At 53.9% G+C, this 21170-nt stretch overlaps 1 protein-coding gene and 2 pseudogenes across 1 annotated transcript; 2 read left to right on the top strand and 1 right to left on the bottom strand.

Annotated features, from left to right (window-relative positions):
• The window catches only part of LOC128820669 (uncharacterized), a 1091286-nt pseudogene extending 1085954 nt beyond the window's left edge, over positions 1 to 5332 (top strand).
• Positions 1 to 21170, bottom strand: part of LOC128820667 (uncharacterized) — a 2212279-nt pseudogene that overhangs the window by 1206547 nt on the left and 984562 nt on the right.
• On the top strand, positions 14871 to 15864 carry LOC128820736 (olfactory receptor 14J1-like). Its single transcript, XM_054001558.1, has one exon. The coding sequence runs from the start codon at positions 14920 to 14922 to the stop codon at positions 15850 to 15852; it is 933 nt and encodes a 310-aa protein (XP_053857533.1). The 5' UTR covers positions 14871 to 14919; the 3' UTR covers positions 15853 to 15864.

Here is a 21170-nt window from a genome sequence, read left to right as displayed (position 1 = left end):
GCTTTGAGCAGGGCCTGACAAGGATCTGGCAAGGAGCGGCTTGTTCTACATGCTTACACCTGCTTCACAATACCTGCTCAACCCATGAATTTTCTCATCTCTTGGCCAAATGAACTTTCTGGGGTAACTCTGGTGATCTCCCACGGAAGACCCCTCATCGACCACTGTGATGGACGGAGATTGAAGCCCCTCCCAAGGACTGAGACTGAGACCCCTACCACCGGGAGGAGGGCTGGCCTGATCAATGCGAGATGTTTGCCCAGGCATGGGTGATGGACCAAGAAGACAATGGTTCTCGCTCACGGCTGATAACATGACCTGTTCCACCTCGGTGCCTTCAATGGACATTCATTGTCTTTTGCCTGTTCCCCCCTTCCACAGAGGACTATAAAAGACCCCTGAGATAACGAAGATTTGGAGATCTCCATTGTTCAGACCAGTGAGGATTTCGTCTGCTTTGGTAGCTATAATCCCTTTTCCTGTCTTTTTCTTTCTATCCTTTATTTCCTTTCTGTCCCCTCCATTGCATTTGCTGTTGGCACTATATAATAAAGGTGCATTTGCTGTGATGAAACTGATGATCCCCTGCTGTTCGCCTTTTTGCACTTCTGGGATTGGTAAATGAGCCATCACAACACCCAGCTCCTCCAAGCGGATTGTGACACTCCCTCTGCGGGCAGGGTCCCTTCCTACCCCAATACTTGCGGGATTCTGTCAGGGACTCGCTTCCCTTTCCTTCCTCCCTCTGCTACCAGCTGGAAATGTGCGGGGAAATGCCTGGCAAATTCATCTTTGGTGCGTGCTCTGGGAGCTCACACAGCTGCTGCACCTTGTCCCCGGGCCCTGCACAGCTCCTTGGGAGGCACAGCAGGAGCAGCACCCTGGGAGCCTCGGGAATGCCCCTCTGGCATCCATGGCACACGCTCCCAGGGGCTGGAATTCCAGTTCCCAGCCAGGAAAAGATCTTCCTGCCCTTGAAGGCAAAGCTCTTAACAAGGAGCAATATGCCAAGTGGAGCAAGATCCTACAGTGACATTTCACTGCCAGCCTTCAAAACATCACCCATGGTGGTTGTAGCTCCTGGATTGGGAATGAAATCAGGGCAGGGCCTTTGGTGGGAGCTGCCCTGGGTCAAGGGAGACACTGAGAGAGAAACAGAGCAGGCAAAGAAAGGCAGGAGAGAAAGGAGGACACAAACTCAATCAGCTGAGAAGGCGGCACTCTGAAAACAGAACTGCAACTGACTGAAAAGGAATGCGATGGAAAGAAGTAATATTGTAGCTTTATTTCCTATCAAAATACAATTTCCTCCCTTTCTCACAGACCTCCTCCCAGAGTCATTCAGCAGGGCTGTCAGAAAGTTCTTCGTTCTGAGTCAATGTTCCAGGCTGCAGCCACAAGGAAACAGGGAATGGGGACTTTCCTGCTTCGGGGGAGTTTGACATCCTCAGCTGAGGAGAGGAGGAGGCACCAGAAGGAAAGGACAGCTGGGCTTCACCCTTCTTCCGGAAAGAGGTGGGGGGGGAATCGCTCATCATGTCTGCAGCTGCTCCCACAGGGATGTGAAGGCTGATCCCAGAGCCCCAAGGGTCACATTCAGGGCTGCCCTCAGGGAATGCTCACCTGGTATTGAGGGCAGCGTGGGAGCACCTGGATCTTGGAGCACCCAGCTGCCCCCCATGTTTGGAGGTGCCTGAGGAGGGCTGGGACCATGCCAGGGACATCCTGCAGTGACATCCCCCCTGTCCCGCTCTGCGTGCGCTCAGTCCCAAACCTGACCCTGATCCTGGTCTCAATCTCACTCCATGTTTAGACACACTCACAGTTCTGTATTTAATCTCATCCCAGTGCCAGACTCATCTAGCCCCAGACCCAATCCCAGCCCCAGCCCTAAAGCCAAACCCATGTCTAGCCTTAACCCTAGTCCCAGCTCTAATCCAAATCTCCATCCCAGCTCCAACCCCAGCCCCAATTCCAGCCCCTTCCTAAATCCTCAGTCCAAACCAAATCCCAGGTTCAGCCCTTCTGGGGGATTGGGGGTGTCTCTGTCCCTCTGACCCTGATGATGTTTGGGCAGGGTCACACCAGGGCTGAGAGGGACAGAGACCCCCCTGGCCTCCCCAGGGATGAGAAGGTCGGAGAGCCCCTCCAGCCCCGAGCACCCTCAGCGGTGAGAGGGACACAGAGCCCCTGGTCCCCAGCCCTGCACAAGCATTCCCTGAGGCCAGAGGGATGGAGACCCCCCAAGCATCCCCCAGGGCAAGGAGACAGAGACCCCCGAGCATCCCCTGGGCTGAGAGGGACAGAGACTGCCCCGAGCACCCCCTGGCACAGGGTGAGAGGGAGGGAGACCCCCCAGGCATTCCCTAGGGTGAGAACGATGGAGACCCCCTGGGGAATGGCCTGAGGTGACAGGGACAGGGACAACCCATCCAAGGCCCTCCCAAGCATCCCCCAGGGTGAGAGGCACAGAGACCCCTCGAACATCCCCTGGACACTGGACAAAACAAACTCGGCAGAAATCAAATATAACTCTGCATAAAATGCCTTGAGGAATATTTGCTCTTCCCACAACTCCCTTGCGATAGAAATGCAAACCTATCCCAAACATGAATAAACTGACAATAGAAGCAATTCTGTGGCAATTCCAAGTTTCATCGGTTCCTGCACAGCTCCAGCTCAGATGCTGGCAGGTTTCGATAAAAGAAAAGTGAAAATTTGGCCCAATACAGATTATTTTAAAAAAGGGAAAGCTCTGTGTATCTGTCACAAAGGTGACAGGGACAAAGAAAAGAATGATTCTCACATTTGGCAAAGCCCTCAAACCTATGAATTCGGGATTTTTTTGGGAATTTATTACTTGAGCTGGGCATCTTGTAGGACTTTTAGCAGCCTTGTGTTCCTCAACTTGTAGTGAATGATCCTTGTCAGTCTTGCATTTGTCATTTGGTCCCTTTCCTCCAGTGATTTTAACAAACTTTTCAAGGAAGGACAACAAAATATTTTCTTTACACTGGCAACCCACAACAGCCATTTTCCTCGTAAGTTCTCCCACAAGTCCCTCAGAGGAAGCTGCGTTAAAGTTTCCAAGAGTTCCTCTATAAGGAGCCACAATCTGCTCAGAGGAGGGAACCATGCTGTTGTTAAAGGCACTTGGGGTCACACAACAGTGCCCTGAACTCGCAGTGCCAAAATAATGTCACCATCTGGTTAATAAAATTGTTAGAGAGATGCCTCTGCCCCAATTAAGGTGCTAACAAGACCAAATCCCGAGTGGATTTTATTGAAGAGTAAATGTGAGGTAGAGAGAGATGGAAAGAAAGAGCAAAGAGGGGAGAGCAAGGGAGTGACAGGGACAGAGACCTCCCCTGGAGCAGGGCAAGGGTGACATTGTCCCCTGTGTGCGGGGCCTTCCCAGGGTGGGGGTTTTACACCTGAGCCAGTTTGGGTAAGGGGGGTGGTGTTCACCCCCCACCCCGAGCAGGGATTGCCTCACTGTTTCAGGTGACAATGTAAGATGTAACCAAAAGTGTGTTTTCAGTCACCATCTTCATCAACTGTGATAAACAGGTGGGGCAGTGTTCTTTATCTCTGCCATGACTCAGCCCTGATAACGCCCTGCAGGGGCCATCTTCTGTTCATGGGCCATTGAGTGTCACTGCAGGACTGATAAAATTACATCATCCCATTGTGGGATGCTCCGCCCAGGGGGAGGAACCAAGCATTCCTGCCTGGATATAATCTCACCTTTGCAACACCAGGAGGACCTTGCCTACTGGATTCCCAGAGGACAAGAGCTCCATAAGCACCACTGGACCTTCAGAGGAAGACCAGACCCTTCTACAAGATCCCTGCTTTGACAGAATCACGTTCATCACTCCAACAGGACTGCAGCCACCATTTCATCAGACTGCTACCACCTCCCTGCCCAACAGGGTGTCAGGTTATATCCTGACTCTGTCAGATTAAACCAGTGTTTCTGGATCATTGCCTTGATCCTAATTTTCTCATTAAATTGTAATTCCGGCATAAATTCTCGCCCTGCTTTGCTCCAAACCAGTACAAAACTCAATGTGCGCACCATTTGTTTTCTTCCCAGAACAGAATTTCCCATCCCCAGACCTTCGCCACATGGAGGAGGAGGCTGCGTGGACGAGGAAGGAGCCCTGGGACCCCCAGGCAGGTGAGGAGGAAGTCAGTGCCCCTTTCCCCCTCTCTCCTGCTCCATCTCCCAGCCCAGCCTGGCCCCCGGCTGCAGGACAACCCCACTGCCGACGCCATCCTGCCGGGGATGCACTGGGGGGATCTCCTTCCCCTTCCCTCTGGCATGGAGGCAAATCCCATCCTTTCCTTGTCCTTCCTGCCCCAGAGGAGGAGATGAGGATGAAGATTAGGGAGGACAAATCCCCATGGCAGAACCTTGTGGAAGAGGCCATTTTGAGCAGCTTCATGGTGCCAGAATCCAACTGGGATGAAAATCCCTGGGGATCCGACAGAAGGAGGGGCTCCAAGCCCAGTCCAGGGTGCTCCGAGGAGGAAAGACCCACCCTGGGCCAGGAAGGTGGACAGAGCTCCAGGCAGAGCTCAGAGCTGGTGGTCCATGAGCAGGTTCACCATGCGGAGAAGCCCTACAAGTGCTTGGAGTGTGGGAAGAGCTTCAGGAAGAGCAACAATCTGAAACGACACCAGATGATCCACACCGGGGAATGGGCCTTCAAGTGTGGGGAGTGTGGGAAGGGCTTCAGCTGCAGCTTTGCACTTGTCGTCCACCAACGCATCCACACTGGGGAGAGACCCTATGAGTGTGGGGAATGTGGGAAGAGCTTCATCCGAAAGGCCCACTTGATCAACCACCTGTACATCCACACTGGGGAAAGGCCATACAAATGTGGGGAATGTGGGAAGAGCTTCAGCCGAAGGTCCCACTTGATCCGCCACCTGTACATCCACACTGGGGAAAGGCCATACAACTGTGGGGAATGTGGGAAGGGCTTCAGCCGAAGGTCCCAACTGATCATCCACCAAATGATCCACACTGTGGAGAGGCCCTATGAGTGTCCTGAGTGTCAGAAGAGGTTTCTGACCAGCTCAGATCTCCTCCTGCACCAGCAGATTCACACCGAGGAGAGGCCCTTCCTCTGCCCTGACTGCGGGAAGGGCTTCAAGCGCAACTCCCACCTCGTCACCCACCGGCGCATTCACACTGGGGAGAGGCCCTACGAGTGTCCCCAGTGTGGGAAGAGCTTCACCCAGAGCTCTGCCTTGACCCGACACCAGCGGACCCACCGGTAGGGGAAGCCCTGCAAGTGCCCCAACTGCAGGAAGAGCTTTGTGCACTGCTCCAACTCCATCCCCCATGGGAGGACCCACGTTGGTCAGAGCCCCGGTGACCCACATTCCCTGTGATACACAGAGGGAAGACACCTGGCTGGTTATCCTTTTGGTTTGGCCCTAATATTCTTCTGATCGATCTTAATCCCTTAAAAACACCTGAAATAGAACCAGAAAAGAAAGAAATTTGTCAGAGATGTCTAAGGTCTTACCATTTCACAGCTAATTGAGGGGGAATTTATGGTTTGGGGACATATTATGGAAGACTTGTTGGTCCTTGGGGGATTTTGGGCAGTGTTCTACATCTCTCTGCATTCCAAACAACAAACAGTCCCACTGAAAACAACGCAGTCTTACCCCGAAAAGTCTCAATCCCATCTAAATATGGCTTGTTCCCACCTCAAAAAAACTCAATCCCATGCCAAAATTACTCAGTTCCTTATCCTCTAGGGTGAGATGGGGTTGGAAGAAGACTGGGAGAAGTGGAATCCAAATTTGGAGCAGTGGGATTGGGGTTGTGTGGGACTGGGTGGGTGGGATGTATTTTAGCAGTAAATAAAATATTCAGAATTATTCATTCCTGTCCCATTCATTTTCCATCAGTTCTGGTTTGTTTTCCCGAGTGCCACCTTCTCAGCTGTTTGTGTTTGTGTCCTCTTTTCTCTCCTGTCTTTCTCTGCCTGCTCTGTTTCTCTCTCAGTGCCTCCCTTGACCCAGGGCAGCTCCCACCAAAGGCCCTGCCCTGATTTCATTCCCAATCCAGGAGCTACAACCACCATGGGTGAAGTTATGAAGGCTGTCAGTGAAATTTCACTGTAGGATCTTGCTCCACTTGGCTTCTGGCCCCTTGTTAAGAGCTTTGCCTTCAAGGGCAGGAACATTTTTCCCTGGCTGGGAACTGGAATTCCAGCCCCTGGGAGCGTGTGCCAGGGATGCCAGAGGGGCATTCCCGAGGCTCCCAGGGTGCTGCTCCTGCCGTGCCTCCCAAGGAGCTGTGCAGGCCCAGGGGACAAGGTGCAGCAGCTGTGTTGGTTCTGCAGTGCCACAAGGGCCCCTGGTTCCATGAGTTTCCGCACTGCCAACAGCGGTTCCTGGGTTCCCGTGGTGCCCTGCTGTGTCACCATGGATATTTGGTGGCATGAAGTTCCTCAGTGTCACAATGGCCTACCTGGCTCCATGAGCTTCCCCAGTGTCCAAATGGCCTCCTTGGATGGGCAGTGTCACCATGGGCCATTGGCTCCATGCAGCCCTGCTGGGTCACCGTGGACTCCTTGGTTCCATGAGGTTCTGGGGGTGTCTCCATGGTCTCCTTGGATCCACAGTGTCACAATGGACCACATAAAACCTTTATCATGGCATTGACTTCATTAACTTAGCCCATTTAACCTAAAAACCTTTAAGCCTTAAGATGATAAGTTACCTAAAAATGTTCTAGGTAAGTTGGATTAGAAGGTGAAGAAATAGAGAACAACAGAAAGGCAGAAGATCTGTAGAAAGACACACACGCAGGCACCAACTGCTCGGGTTCCAGCGTCGCCAACAGAGGAACCCCAGGAGAAGGCAGGATCCAGACCATGGGCTGGCCTTGAGCTCAGGCTTTTAACCCCCTGGGCCTCCATGGGCCCGCCCCTGGGGTGGGACTGCCAGCTGATTGCCCAATCAGAGTCAGGGTAGGCACCAGCTGCTGGTGTGTGATTGACAGCTCAGCCAATCAGAGCTGGGTTAGCACTGACTGCTGTGTGATTGATTGACAGCTCAGCGAATCAGAGCTGGGTTAGCACTGCCCCTGCTGTGTGATTGACAGCTGTGCCAGGCCAGGGCTGGGGGCAGGGCTCTGTCCCACCACAAACCAAGGCCTGACCCGGCCCTGGCCCCACACGGGCATTCCGAGCATCCTAAGGGGTCTCGGGACATCGATCTCATCCAGCCTCTGACAGCGACCACGGTGACACTGGGGAACCTCATGGAGCCATGGGTCAGCTGTGACAGTGAGGGTCCAAGGACACCACGGTGACACTACGGAGCTGTTGCATCCCACGCCGAGGAAGGGGACAATGAGGCTGGGATGCCTTGGAGGAAACTCCCCTCTGAGTTATAAAGGTATAGAGACATGTTCTCCCACAGTCCCTTGCACCTTTATGTTAATCATTTAAGTTGTGTTATCCCTTTTCCCTCCCCACTTCTTGAAAGTTCTACATTCCTTAGTTACATCATCCCTTGTCTCCTCCCCAGTTCCAGAATGTTCCCCGCTCCTGCTTTCCCTATTGGTCCCCTGTCCCTCGCTGTTCCTCCCCTGAATCTCTGTTGGTTGTTGCTCTTCAGTCCCTCCTCTGTGCCACCCCTGCTCCCTCAACCCACTGGCCCTCAGGTTTGATGCTCTGCCCCACTGTCTCCCTATATAGCCCTGGACCAGGCTGTATTGTGTGTTCTTTGTCCCTGGACGCCTTCAGCGTGTAGTTGAAATAAACTGCCACTGGAACTCCACACAGAGAACCCCTCCTGCCTTTTCATTCTCCGCCGACATTCAAATGACACAGCACAGCATGAGCATCTGGTGTGCAGAGCTGTCCGTCCTTCCTGGCTGAGACACTCTTGGAAAGGCGGTGGCTTCGGCAGCTCCTGCTGCGCTGCTGCAGGGAACCTCATGGAACCGTGGGTCAGCTGTGACAATGCAGGCCCAAGGACACCACGGTGACACTGCGGAACCTCATGGAACCAAGGGGCCAGTGTGACACTGTGCTGCCTCATGGAATCAAGGAGACCATTGTGGAACTCGGGGGCCCCAAGGAACCAAGGGTCCATGGTGACCTTGTGGAGCCCGCAGTGTCACAGAGGAGCCATTGTGACACAGCGAGGGCGCACGGAGCCGAGGGGCCATTGTGACACATCAGGGCTCTGTGGAACCACAAAGCCATTGTGACATTGCAAGGCCTCATGGAAGCACGGGGCCATTGTGACACTGCAGAAGCAAGGGGGACATTGTGACACTCCAGGGCCTCATGGAACCAAGGAGACCATTGTGACACTGTGGGGTCCCACAAAACCAAGGGAACGTGGAACAGGTCTGGCTGGCTGGGGCTCCTGGGGACCACCTGACAGGTCCGGCTGACCTTGGCATGTCGAGGGCTGCTTCTCACCTGCTCCTGAAGCACTGGGGCTCTGGGCTTTCCTTCCTATGGGAGAGAACTGTCCTTCTCCAGTGGCCTATGGCCAAAAGTGGGATTCCTTCTCCTAGTTTCCTTATATACAAGGATTGTTCCCAGACGAAATCGGCCAGGAGAGACAGGTCTGGCTGCCCTGGCCACGCAAGGACCACCTCTCATCTGCCTTTAAACGCTGGGACCATGTGCTTTTCTTTCTTATGGGAAAAAAAATCCATCTCCACCAGGCACCCATGGCCAAAATTTGGCATCTGCCTCCAGAATTCCCTATATCCAAGGACAGCTCCCAGACAGAAGCTGCCAGGATTGACAAGTCTGGCTGGCCTTGCCTTCCTGAGGGTTGGCACTCATTTGTCCCTGAAACACTGGGGCTCTGTGCTTTCCTTCCTAATGAAAAGAACTCATCTTCCTGTCCAGGTGCCCATGGCCAAAATTGAGATTCCACCTCCAAAATTCCCTGTGTCCAAGGATAGCCCCGAGATGAAAGGTGGCAGGAGAGACAGGTCTGGCTGGCTTGGCCTAAGGGTGGCCACCTCTCATCTTCTTCCAGAACACTTGGATTTTGTGCTTTTCTTTCCTATAGGAAAAAAAACATCCATCCTGACCAGGTGCCAATGGCCAAAACTGGGATTCCACCTCCAGAACTCCACACATCCAAGGATTGCTCTGAAGTGAAAGCAGCCAGGACAGACAGGTCTGGCTGCCCTTGGCCTCTTGGGGGCTGCCTCTCACCTGCCTCAAAACAGTGAGGCTCGATGCTTTCCTTCTTATGGAAAAGAACCATCCTTTTTCTCAAGGTGTCCGTGGTCAAAATTGAGATTCCTCCTCCAGAATTCCCTTGATCCAAGGATTTCTCAGTGACAAAAGCTGCCAGGACAAACAGGTCTGGCTGGCTTGGCCTCGCAGGAGCCACCTCTCTCCTCTTCTGCCCCTGAAACACTTGAGCTCTGTGTTTTCCTTCCTATGGAAAAGAACCATCCTTCTTATCTATGCAGAAATGTCTGAAATTGAGGTGGTTTCACCTCCCAAATTCCCTATATCCAAGAGTTGCTTTCAGATAAAAGCTACCAGGACAGGGAGGTCTGGCTGGCCTTGACCTCTGGTGGCTGCCCCTGCCACACTGGGGCTCGGTTCTTTCCTTCCCATGGAGATCCCTGTGACACTGTGGGGACCTCATGGAACCAAGGGGATCATTGTGGCACCACTGGAGCCCATGGAACCAAGGGGCCATGGTGACACAGCGGGGCTTCATGGACCCAGAGACCATTCTGACTCTGTGGGGCCTGATGGAACCATGGAGACCATGAGGACCCTTCAGGGCCTCGTGTCACCAAGGGGGCATTGTGACACCTCAGGGCCTCCTGGAAGCAAGGGACCATTGGGACACTGTGGGGCCCCATGGAACTGAGGGCACATGGAACAGGTCTGGTTGGTTTGGCCTCCCAGGGGCCACCTGACAGGTCTGGCTGATCTTGGAATGCCAAGGGCTGCCTCTCATCAGCTCCTGGAGCACTGGGGCTCCATGCTTTCCTTGCTATGGAAAAGAACTGTCTGTCTTTTCAGATACCCATTGCCAAAATTGCTAGTCTCCCTAAAAAATTTCCTCTATGCAAAGGTATCTTTCAGAAAAACCTGCCAACTCTGTCTGGCTTTGCCCTCTAGTGTCACCTCTCATCTGCCCTTGAAACAGAGGGGCTCTGTTCCTTCTTTCCTATGGAAAAGAATTGGTCTTCTTGTCCAGGGTCCATGGCCAAAATTAGAATTTGGCCTCCCAAATTCCGTATATCCAAGGATTGCTCCCAGACAAAAGTAGCCAGGACAGACAGGTCAGTCTGGCCCTGTCCTCTAGTGATTTTCTTTGACTATGAGCTGAAAGTTTTTATTTGAAAACACCTTGGAAAGGGCCCAGAGATCTCCCAAGGTGGCGTTTTGGGGCCTTGGGCACATGACCACTACATATGGACAAAGGAGCTCTGTGCTGTCATTTTGGTTTTGCATCACTGAAGTGATATCCTAAGGGAAGCTTCTACCAGTTTCCTCTGAGTCTGACAAAAAAACAATCAGTAATTAGCTTTGATAATCAACAATCTGTTAAACCACTAAGGAAACTGCGCACACCTCTGTGAAGACACAAGTTAAAGAGGAAGAAGCCTGGCTGGGTCTCTCTCCCTTCTGGCCAGCAAAGAGGTGCCAAGGCCGGGCCAGCCCCCGTCTGGGCCGGGGCGGGCCGGGCGGCTCCTGCCGTGGGGCCGGGCCCCTTCCCAGGGAGCCCGCCAGGCCCCATCGGCTGCCGGGCAGGGGAGGGGAGGCCGCGGGGCCGAGGCCGGGCCGGGCCGTGGCTGCGCTTGCTGACATCTGGCCGCTGCCGAGCCCTGCCCCGCCGCCAGCCCGGGCCCAGCCAGGATCCGCCGGGCCCCAGGAGCAGCCCCGGGCCGGGCCGGCTCGGCCAAGCTTCTGCCGCCCTTGGGCTTGGCCCGCAACCAGCGGGCAGGGCCAGGAGAAGCCATCGGCCCCGGCCGTGCTGCTGCTCTGCTCTGGCCTGGCTGCTGAGATCCTGGCCCTGCCCCCAGCGCCGCCCAGCCTGACACAGCCCCAGCGCAGCCGCTGCACAAACCTCCATGGGAAAACAGCTCCGGCCGCAAGGACCCAGCCCGGCCGGGCTCACGCAACCATCTGCAGGCCCCGCCTGAGATATTGACTCTTCCCGTGCTTCCATCCTCCCTCCAGTGAGAGAAAAGGACAAAGTGCAGGCACACACAGGAGCAACGTGAAGACACCGAGGTCAGTGAAGAGGAAGTTGAGTCCCAGATGGGAGGGATGAGGAGATGCCTTGATCTTGGGGCTGAAATCCTCTGGTAAAACTATGGAGAAGGATGGAATTGATACATAAGACTCTCTTTTTCCCTATAACACATTAAAAAAAATAGGGAGATGACTTGTTCAGCAAAGGCCTCCATGCTAAAGTAAGCAAATGCTGCAGTAGCTGTGATCCCATGAGAAGTTTGAAGAGAGCAAGGGAGTAGAGTGATGAGTCCCTGTGCCCTCAGGGAGAGAAGAAGAAGACCTCTGTTCCCAGAGATGAAGATGATTTCAGAAACAGTTGAAGAGAATTTTTGTTCTTAAACAGTTCGTCTTTAAACCAATACCCATAAGCTGACATGGCCCCTAAACACAGCTGTGGGAAAAGCTGTGAAAAAATTGGAGAGACTTCAGGATTGCAGTTTTTTCCAGGCAGCTGCTATTTGTTGAAATGAAAAGCCATGTGATAACTGTTTTCTTGTGGAGAAGTCTCCATAAGATTAACAAGAGAAACTTTTTTTTGCTTTTCTCCTAATCCTATCTTAGCGCTGGAAATTAGTTAAGTATATTCTAGTGAGTGCACTGGTAATTAGCCAACACTGAACCCACCACACTAATTGATGCATTGGAAGAGAAATCTCAAATTGATGAACCAAAACCAATACAGAAACTTTCCTGATGAACTTTCCGAGACAAGAGGGAAATCAAGGCAGAGCCATGGTTTGTCAGGACTTGCTTGATCCTAATGAGCCCCGTGGTGCATTTGGAGCTGAGCCCTGGAACCTCAGGGCCTGAGAGGAGATTGCACAAAACATTCCAGGACTCAAAGGCAGAAGAAAACCCCAAAGTGTCGCAAAGCATTAATGGGACCCACTGAGGTCCTTCCCCAACACAGGCTCCTCATGGACTCCTTGGAGGAGAGAACTGGAGGCCAGGATGGCACAAAAACCTCTCAGAGACTCAAAATGGCACAAAAACCTCTCAGTGTGGAAAGGAAAACCCAAAGTACCTTACAAAAGTTGAGTATCTCAAAGTATTAATGAGCCCCACTGAGTGTCAGTACAAAGCTCTCCAGGGACTCGTTAAAGCAGATAATTGGGGCCATGATTGCACAAACCTCTCACAGAGTCTGTAGCAAAAGGGAAACACCAAGTACCTTAAAAGAACTGAAGTACCTTGAAGCATTAATGAGCCCCACTGAGTGTTGTTCCTGACAAAGCCTCTCCAGGGACTAATTACAGCAGATAATTGGAGGCCATGATTGCAGAAAGCTCTCAGAGACTGCAAGGCAAAAGCCAAAGCCAAAGTCCTTTGAAAAACCTGCAGTGCCTGGGAGCATTGTGGAGCCCCCAGGGCCATTCCCGAGCAAGGCTCCCCAGGGACTCCTTCCAGCAGATCCTTGAGGCCACTGGGATGTGGGCTAGGGGGGGATGCTGAGGGCAGGACAAGGGGCTGACAGTGCCCAGCCTGGCTGGGGCTGTGCCAGGAGGCCCCAGGGCCTCAGGACAAGGTGTCTCCTCACAGCCCTTGGTGGCACAGACCCTGCTGTGCCCCAGGGCACCATGACTTGGCTTCTCTTTGTCCCCACCTGTCATCAGTGCCTCCAGTTCTCTGCTCTGCCTGGGGCCTGGGGACACTTTCTCACTCGTGTCCCTCAGTGGGACCCATTAAAAGTCAAAGAAACTTTGGAGTTGGATTCTGACTTAGAGCTCTGGAGAGGTTTCTTCAGCTCCCTCTCAGGGCCTGATGTTCAGGGCTGAGCACAAAGCCCCAGAGGCTCATTCAAGTCCTTGTGCTGTGTCTGTGCTGCTGGGCTGGGCCGGGCTCCTGGCACAGAGGGTGATGCTGGTAAGCAAGCAGAGCTTCAAAAGCACATTTCTCTGGATGAGCAGCTCTTCTCCCAGCCCAGCAGGGCTGGGGCACTGCCTGCAGCCAGCGCGGGCACAGCCCAGAGGCACAGAGAGCTTCAATCAGTCAGGGCTGGGAAGGTGCTGAGAAGTGCCTGGGGCAGAATCACTGCCAGCCCTTGGCACAGGAACCTCTGGCTGCAGGACAATGCAGCTGCAGCTCCTGCAGTGATCTCCTCAAGCTGGAACATCCCAATGCCCACAGACCCTGTGAGTACAACTCTGAGTAGTTCTGGTGCAGGGCAGGTGAAATGCTCATGAAGCTCTGAGATGCTGAGGGATTCTGATCAGTCATAGAATATTCCCAAGACAAGGATTTTGATAAAAAAGAGGAAACTTCATAAGACTTTGCACTGAGTTTCCTACTATTGAAGAATGGCAGGAAGGCAGGGATATATCTTAAAAATTGGTTATGAATTTTGACAAGTGCCTGAGACATCTGAACTGTTACTTTAACTGTTCAATATGTTCACAGCAGATCCCTAATGTGCTTTCAGCCACTCTGCCCATGGACAGCAGCAGCATCACCTTTGCTGGAGCCATCAGGCTCAGTCTGAGCTCTCCTTTCTCCAAGCTGCAAACAGAACCTGCCCCCAGCCAGTGCCCTGCAAACAGGCAGTGTTCTGTCAGGCCAAGGAGAGTGCACAGAGATTTGGGGTCTGTGAGTGCTGGCACAGAGAGATCAGACACAGGGAAACACCTGCAGGAGGAAAATCTCCAGGAAGCAGAGAGAAGATCAGGGAAGGAGAGAAAACAAAACCCAGAAATGCTGTGGCAGGGAGAGTTCAGAGATGTGCAGAGGATCCCCTCCAGTGCAGCCCCTCCCTCTGCACAAGCCCCCTCCCTCCTGTGCCCCCAGCCAAGCCTCTGCCCTCAGGGCCGGGGCTCCAAGGCGTGCAGCCCCTCCTGTGCAGGCAGAGCTGCAGCAGAGCCGTGGGGCAGCTCTGCAGCCCCGGGCCCAGTTCCCTCTACAGAGCACAGGGCTGGCAGCAGCTGCCCGGCACTGGGGGCTCTGGCAGGGGGCACAGCTGGCTCAGGGTGACACAGCTGTCCCCAGTGCCCGGCTCTGGGCAATGCTGGCACTGCAGCCAGGGAAGGAGCTGCATCTCCCTTCATCCAATGCCATCAGAAGGACACTTGGAAGTTTCCCTGAGATTTCAGTCCAAGCTGAGAGCTTCAATCCAGGATGCAAACCTGTCCTAGAGCATCTCTGAGGTTTAAGATTGATGGGGAAAGGCAGAGGTGTTGTGACACTGAAAATGCTGCTGGGTTGGTGAAATGAGCAACGTGAGTCCTTGGCTCCAAATGTGGATCTCGGCTGTGCTGGATCCATCTGCTCCCAGCAGTACCCGGTGACATTTTACGTGAAGTAGGTGAATGTGATCAGCTGAGAGAGGTTAAAGCCCAGAGAAACTCTGAACAGATCAGAATGACAGACCATCTCCCCTCACTGCAGTCCATTCATCACTTTGTCTCTCAGAACTTCATCTGCTCTCCCAGAGGGCAGCAGAAATGCTGAGGGTTTCTGATATCCAAGAATACCAGCAGAGATACAGGCAAGCTTATAAAGGAAACCCCAAAATTCAAAAATACTAAAGACAGTGTCTGTGTGTTCCAGGAGAGGGTATATGGGAAATGGCTTTGATTTTGGTTACAGGTATCTCTTCTAACTCGTCACTGTCCTTTCTCCATGAACAGGTGCCCATGTGCAGCCACAGCCAATGTCCAACAGCAGCTCCATCAGCCACTTCCTCCTGCTGGCACTGGCAGAGACGCGGCAGCTGCAGCTCCTGCACTTCTGCCTCTTGCTGGGCATCTCCCTGGCTGCCCTCCTGGGCAACGGCCTCATCATCAGCGCCGTAGCCTGCGGCCACCACCTGCACACGCCCATGTTCTTCTTCCTGCTCAACCTGGCCCTCAGCGACCTGGGCTCCATCTGCACCACTGTCCCCAAAGCCATGCACAATTCCCTCTGGGACACCAGCACCATCTCCTACTCAGGATGTGCTGCACAGCTCTTTTTCTTTCTCTTCTTCATGGCAGCAGAATATTTCCTCCTGACCATCATGTGCTACGACCGCTACGTGTCCATCTGCAAACCCCTGCACTACGGGACCCTCCTGGGCAGCAGAGCTTGTGCCCACATGGCAGCAGCTGCCTGGGCCAGTGCCTTTCTCACTGCTCTCATGCACACGGCCAATACATTTTCCCTGCCCCTGTGCCATGGCAATGCCCTGGGCCAGTTCTTCTGTGAAATCCCACAGATCTTCAAGCTCTCCTGTTCCAAATCCTATCTCAGGAAATTTGGGCTCATTGCTGTTAGTGCCAGTTTGGTATTCGGTTGTTTTGTGTTCATTGTTTTCTCCTATGTGCAGATCTTCAGGGCCGTACTGAGGATCCCCTCTGAGCAGGGACGGCACAAAGCCTTTTCCACCTGCCTCCCTCACCTGGCCGTGGTCTCTCTGTTCCTCAGCACTGCATTGTTCAGCTACCTGAAGCCCCCCTCGATGTCCTCCCCATCCCTGGATCTGGCCCTGTCAGTTTTGTACTCGGTGGTGCCTCCAGCCCTGAACCCCCTCATCTACAGCCTGAGGAACCAGGAGCTCAAGGCTGCAGTGTGGAGACTGATGACTGGATGGTTTCGGGAACATTAAACTGCTGGCCAATTTCTGCCAATCACTTAGAATAAAAGTCATCTCTGACACTTGTTGGTTTCATGTTGGAGCTTCTTTTTCTTAGTATATATTTTAAATATTTAGATAAATAAAGAAATGTCACTCCTTGTGCCATTTCCCATATTGTTTCCCTCCAGCTTCCCTGTGGCCACAGACTGTGTCAATGAGGGGCCGCACTCTTGGTGGCATTAAAGGAACTCAAGGATCTCCCAGCAGAGTTTTCTGCAGAGCTGCCCTTTTGTTGCCTTCTCTGGAGCTGCAGCAGCAATGTCTGTGTGCAGACCTGGGGGCAGATCAGTGCTGGCACAGCAGCTGTGCCCAGCAGCAGCAGCAGCACTTGGTGTTGCCAGTGCTGCTCCCGTGGCCCTGCCCCGCTGCCCTGGTGGCCCTGGTGTTGCTGCAGGGCCTGAGTGCTCTCGGGGCCGGGCACAGTCCTGGGGGTGGCAGTGCCGGGGCTGCAGCAGGGACAGGCCATGGGCACTGCTGGGGCAGCGCTGACGCCTCAGGCCAGGGCCTGGGGGCTCCGGGCTCCTTGCCCAGGCTCTCTCAAGAACACGGCCAGGCCAATGCTCAGCACAGAAAACCCCCGTCAGCAGCCCCAGAGTTTTGGTGTGGGGACATGAACCTGAGGGAGCACAAATGCCATCAGCCCCTGGGGCCAGGAAGGGCTGGGGGACGCCAGGGAAACCACTCAGCTTTGTCCTGGCCTCTGCACTCAGCCAGAAAGTTTGTTCCCATCAGCTGGGACTTTCCTGTCCCACTGCAGACGCTGTTGCTCAGAGCCAGGGCTGGCAGCCACCCCCAAATTGCCCTGAGCATTTCCTTGGCTTCACCTTTGCTTTCTTTACTCTTCTTGCTACAAATTTCTTCCTATTGCCCAGCCCTGTTCCCTGCCCTGCACACAGCCCATCCCTGTTTGCCCTTTCCTCTCTGGCCCCACTCCCCATTGCAGTTCCTGACTTGGCACCATGGGAACGGCCCTTGGGGAGCAGGATCATCCCACAAGTGCTGCAGGAATTGTCTGCAGGCTCCTGCAGTGCCTGGTGCTGCTCCCTGGCCAGAGGCAGCCCAGGCCAGGGGGGCACATCTGGGCTGCTGTGTCTGCCTGTGGGGCTCCCTGTTCTGGGCAAGGAGCAGGAGCTGCAGGGGCTCTGCAGGACTGACAGGATGGGCTTTGGGGCTGTGAGGAGAAGCTGAGGGACCTGGGCTGCGGCAGCTTCTGAAGAGGAGGCCCAGGGCTCCTCCTGCAACTGCTCCAAGGGTGGTTTCAGAGAATCCCAGAATCAGCAAGGCTGCAAAAGACCTTGGAGATCATCAAGTCCAACCTGTGCCCTGACACCGCCTTGTCTCCCCTGAGCCTCCTCTTCTCCAGGATCAACAACCCCAGCTCCCTCAGCCGCTCCTCACAGGACTTGTGCTCCAGACCCCTCACCAGCCTTGTTGCCCTTCTCTGGACACGCTCCAGCCCCTCCATGTCCTTCGAATTTTGGAGAGCCCACAACTGGACACAGCACTGGAGGTGCTGCCCAACCAGTGCCCAGCACAGGGCAAGAATCCCTGCCCTGCTCCTGCTGGCCACACCATTCCTGATCCAGGCCAGGAGCCATTGGCCTTCTTGGCCACCTGGGCACACGGCTGGCTCATGTCCAGCCTGCTGTCCATCAGTCCCTGCAGCTCCCTTTCTGCCTGGCTGCTCTCCAGCCCCTCTGTCCCCAGCCTGGAGCGCTGCCGGGGTTGTTGTGGCCAAAGTGCAGGACCCGGCACTTGGACTTGTTAAACCTCACCTTGTTGGATTTGGGCCCTGGATCCAGCCTGTCCAGGGCCCTGTGCAGAGCCCTCCTACCCTCCAGCAGGTCAACACTCCCAGCCAGCTTGGTGTCACCATGATTTCATGAGGCCCCAGAGTGGCCCAATGGTCTCCATGATTCCATGAGGCCTCCCAGTGTCACAATGTCCCTTTGGTTCCATGGGACCCCTTGGTGTCACAATGTTCCTTGGATCCTTGGGCCGTGCAGTGTCACAGTGGATCCTTGGTTCCATGAGGTCTGGCAGGGCAGCAATGCTCTCCTTGGTCCCACAGGGTCACAATGGCCTCTGGATCCCAAGGGACACTGGTGTGGTCTGTGGTGGTGGCTGGCACAACTTTCCCTGAGAGTGTTTTGTGCTGACGGGCAGGAGCCACGAGAGCCCCAGCACACACACACATACACGGAGCAGCTCGGCAGTGAAGACACGGGAGGGTCCAGGCATGGAGCTCCAGCCAGGATTTATTAGGGTCTGACGCTCCAGGGGTCGGGGGGTTAAAGACAAAGACAAAGGAGGGTTTAGGGTATAAATACAGGAAAAGAGGGGGTGGAGGAGAGCATCAAGGATCCAGTGGTCTGAGGGCTCAGGGGTGGTACACAGGGAAAGGGACTGACGGGGCTCACCCCCAGATTGGGGTGACCCCGGGTGCTGGTAAAGTCTCTCCTCCAACCCGTGCCTTCAAAGAAAGACTCAGTAGTTTTCAGTCGTCCGGTCTCAAGGTAGTTTATTGCATGTTATCTCAAGGCACACACACTCCCTGATATTCTCTCTGACTCCTGCCTCTGCGTCTCTCTCTGTCTCTGTCTCCGTCTCTGTCCCTTTCCGTCTCTCTCTGTCTCTCTCACCCAAGGGCTGGTGCCATCTTTTATATCACACATTACGTGTTAAATGTTTATAGTTTTTCCCCAATGCCTATCACCTATATTGAATAGGGACTTTCTACTCTAAACCAATCTGTGAGTGCCAACATCACCAAGACCATGGAGGACAGGAAGCAGAAAGAAGGAGGACAGGGCATGCCCAAATCCCTCCATCTTAGAACTTCTGACCCCCATGTACAAAACTCAGACACCTCGGTACAAGGCCTAAACCCCCCTGTACAGCACTCAAAAATCCTTCCTTTCACTTTGTGACTACTTCTATTATAATATCTAAACTTTTGTGATTTCTTGTTCTTCCGGCAAGGTTGGTAAATTGTTCCATGGATCAAATTCAAAGCCACAGGGGTTCCCGGGTGCCTGCCAGGGTCTCAGATGCTTCTGACCTGGACCCGGAACATCCAAGAGTGTCTGAGGGACACCTTGGGTTCCAACACCTGCCCTGAGCCTCTGTCCCTGCAGGCTGTCCTCATCCCCCGGCTGCCCCACCTCGCTGGCCCCTTCCTTTGCTGACAGCTCTGCCTCCTGCCTGCCCCTGCCTGGCCACACAAAGCCTTGGGCTGCTCCAGGCTCCTTCTGGGGACGTGTTGCACCACAGCCCTGCCCTGGGAGGGAAATTCCTTTCTCCTCTTGTGTCCAGTCTGGATTTCACCAGTTGCATTTGTGGTATAATTTCTCTCTCTGGCTCTTTCCCACTATGGAGAAAAGCTCCACCATTTCTGAATCCACCCTTCAAGCCCTGACAGGCCACTCCTGATCTGTCCTCAGTCTCTTCACAAATGAGCCCAGGCACATCAGCCTCCATCTATGTGTTTGGTTCTTGAGGCCTGCAAACCCAGCCTGGGAGATCTCTGGGCCCTCTCCAAAGTGTTTGCAAATGAAAACATTCTGCTCATATCACCAGAAGCCAAGGCCAGGCAGAACTGTCTGTCCTGGCAGCTTTTGTCTGGGAGCAATCCTAGGATAGATGGAATTTTGGTGGCCAAATTCCAGTTTCTGCCATGACCCCTGGACAAGAAGGTCAGTTCTCTTCTGTAGGAAGGAAGGCACAGAGCCCCAGTGCTTTGGAGGCAGATGAGATGTGACCACCAGAGGCCAAGGCCAGTCAGAGCTGGCAGGTTTTGTTCTGGCAGATACCCTTGCCTACAGGAATTTTTTTAGGGAAAGTACCAATTTTGTCCATGGGTGTCTGAAAAGAGGGACAGTTCTTTTCCATAGCAAGGAAAGCACAGAGCCCCAGTGCTCCAGGAGCTGATGAGAGGCAGCCCTTGGCATTCCAAGATCAGCCAGACCTGTCAGGTGGCCCCTGGGAGGCCAAGCCAGCCAGACCTGTTCCATGTGCCCTCGCTTCCATTTGGCCCCACAGTGTCCCAATGGTCCCTTGCTTCCAGGAGGCCCTGAGGTGTCACAATGCCCCCTTGGTGACACGAGGCCCTGAAGGGTCCTCATGGTCTCCATGGTTCCACAAGGCCCCAAAGTGTCATGGTGGTCTCTGGGTCCATGAAGCCCCGCGGTGTCACCATGGCCCCACAGTGTCACAATGGTCTCCATGGTTCCACCAGGTCCTCACAGCGTCACCGTGGTCTCCATAGGAAGGGAACAACCCAGCCCCAGTGTTCCAGGGGCGGATGAGCCGCAGCCAGCAGAGGCCAAGGGCAGCCAGGTCAGATGGTGCTGGCAGATTGTGTCCTTGGATATAGGGAATTTTAGAGGTGGAATACCAGTTTCAGACCTGGTCGCCTGGAGGTGAAGGACGGTTCTTTTCCATAGGAAGGAAAGCACGGAACACCGGTGGTTCAGGGCCAGATGAAAAGCGGCCATCAGAGGCCAAGGGTAGCCAGCCCTCTCTGTTCTGGTATTTTTTTGTCTGAAAGCAACCCTAGGATATAAGGAATTTTGGAGATGGAATCCCAATTTTGGCCATTTCTGCGTTGGTAAGAAGGATGGTTGTTTTCCATAGTAAGGAAAGCACGGAGCACAAGTGTTTCAAGGGCAGAAGAGGAGAGCGGTGGCTCTTGAGAGGCTGAGCCAGCCAGAGCTGTTTGTCCTGGCAGCTTTTGTCACTGAGAAATCCTTGGATCTAGGGAATTCTGGAGGAGGATTCCCAACTTTGGCCATGGGCATCTGGTCGAGATGGATGGTTTTTCCCATAGGAAAGAAAAGCACAAAGCCCAGGTGTTTTGGAAGAAGATGAGAGGTGGTCACCATAGGCCAAGAGAGTCAGATCTGTCTTTCCTGGCACCTTTCATCTAGGGGAAATCCTTGGATATTTGGAATTTTGAAGGTCTGCTCTGGTTCCACGAGGTCCCCACAGTGTCACACTGACCCTTGGTTCCATGAGGTTCCCCAGTGTCACCAGGGTGTCCTTGGACCTGCATTGTCACACTGACCCATGGTTCCATGAGGTTCCCCAGTGTCACCGTGGTCGCTGTCAGAGGCTGGATGAGATCGATGTCCCGAGACACCTTGGGTTGAGCTGTCAATCAGTCACACAGCTGGGACAGCGCTAACCCAGCTCTGAACGCCCGGGCAATCAGAAGTCCCAGCTGGGGCGAGGCCCACGAAGGCCCAGGGGCTTAAAACCAAGGAGCACAAGGTCAGCCCCTGCTATGG

The sequence above is a fragment of the Vidua macroura genome, chromosome 30, assembly GCF_024509145.1.
Source record: "Vidua macroura isolate BioBank_ID:100142 chromosome 30, ASM2450914v1, whole genome shotgun sequence".
Classification (NCBI taxonomy): Eukaryota; Metazoa; Chordata; class Aves; order Passeriformes; family Viduidae; genus Vidua; species Vidua macroura.
Note: the sequence above shows the minus strand (reverse complement) of the source record. Positions and strands in the feature narration are given on the sequence as shown.

Bases quoted from the DNA above. Each gene is read 5' to 3' on its own strand.
- LOC128820736 (XM_054001558.1), top strand. From the start codon at position 14,920: ATGTCCAACAGCAGCTCCATCAGCCACTTCCTCCTGCTGGCACTGGCA.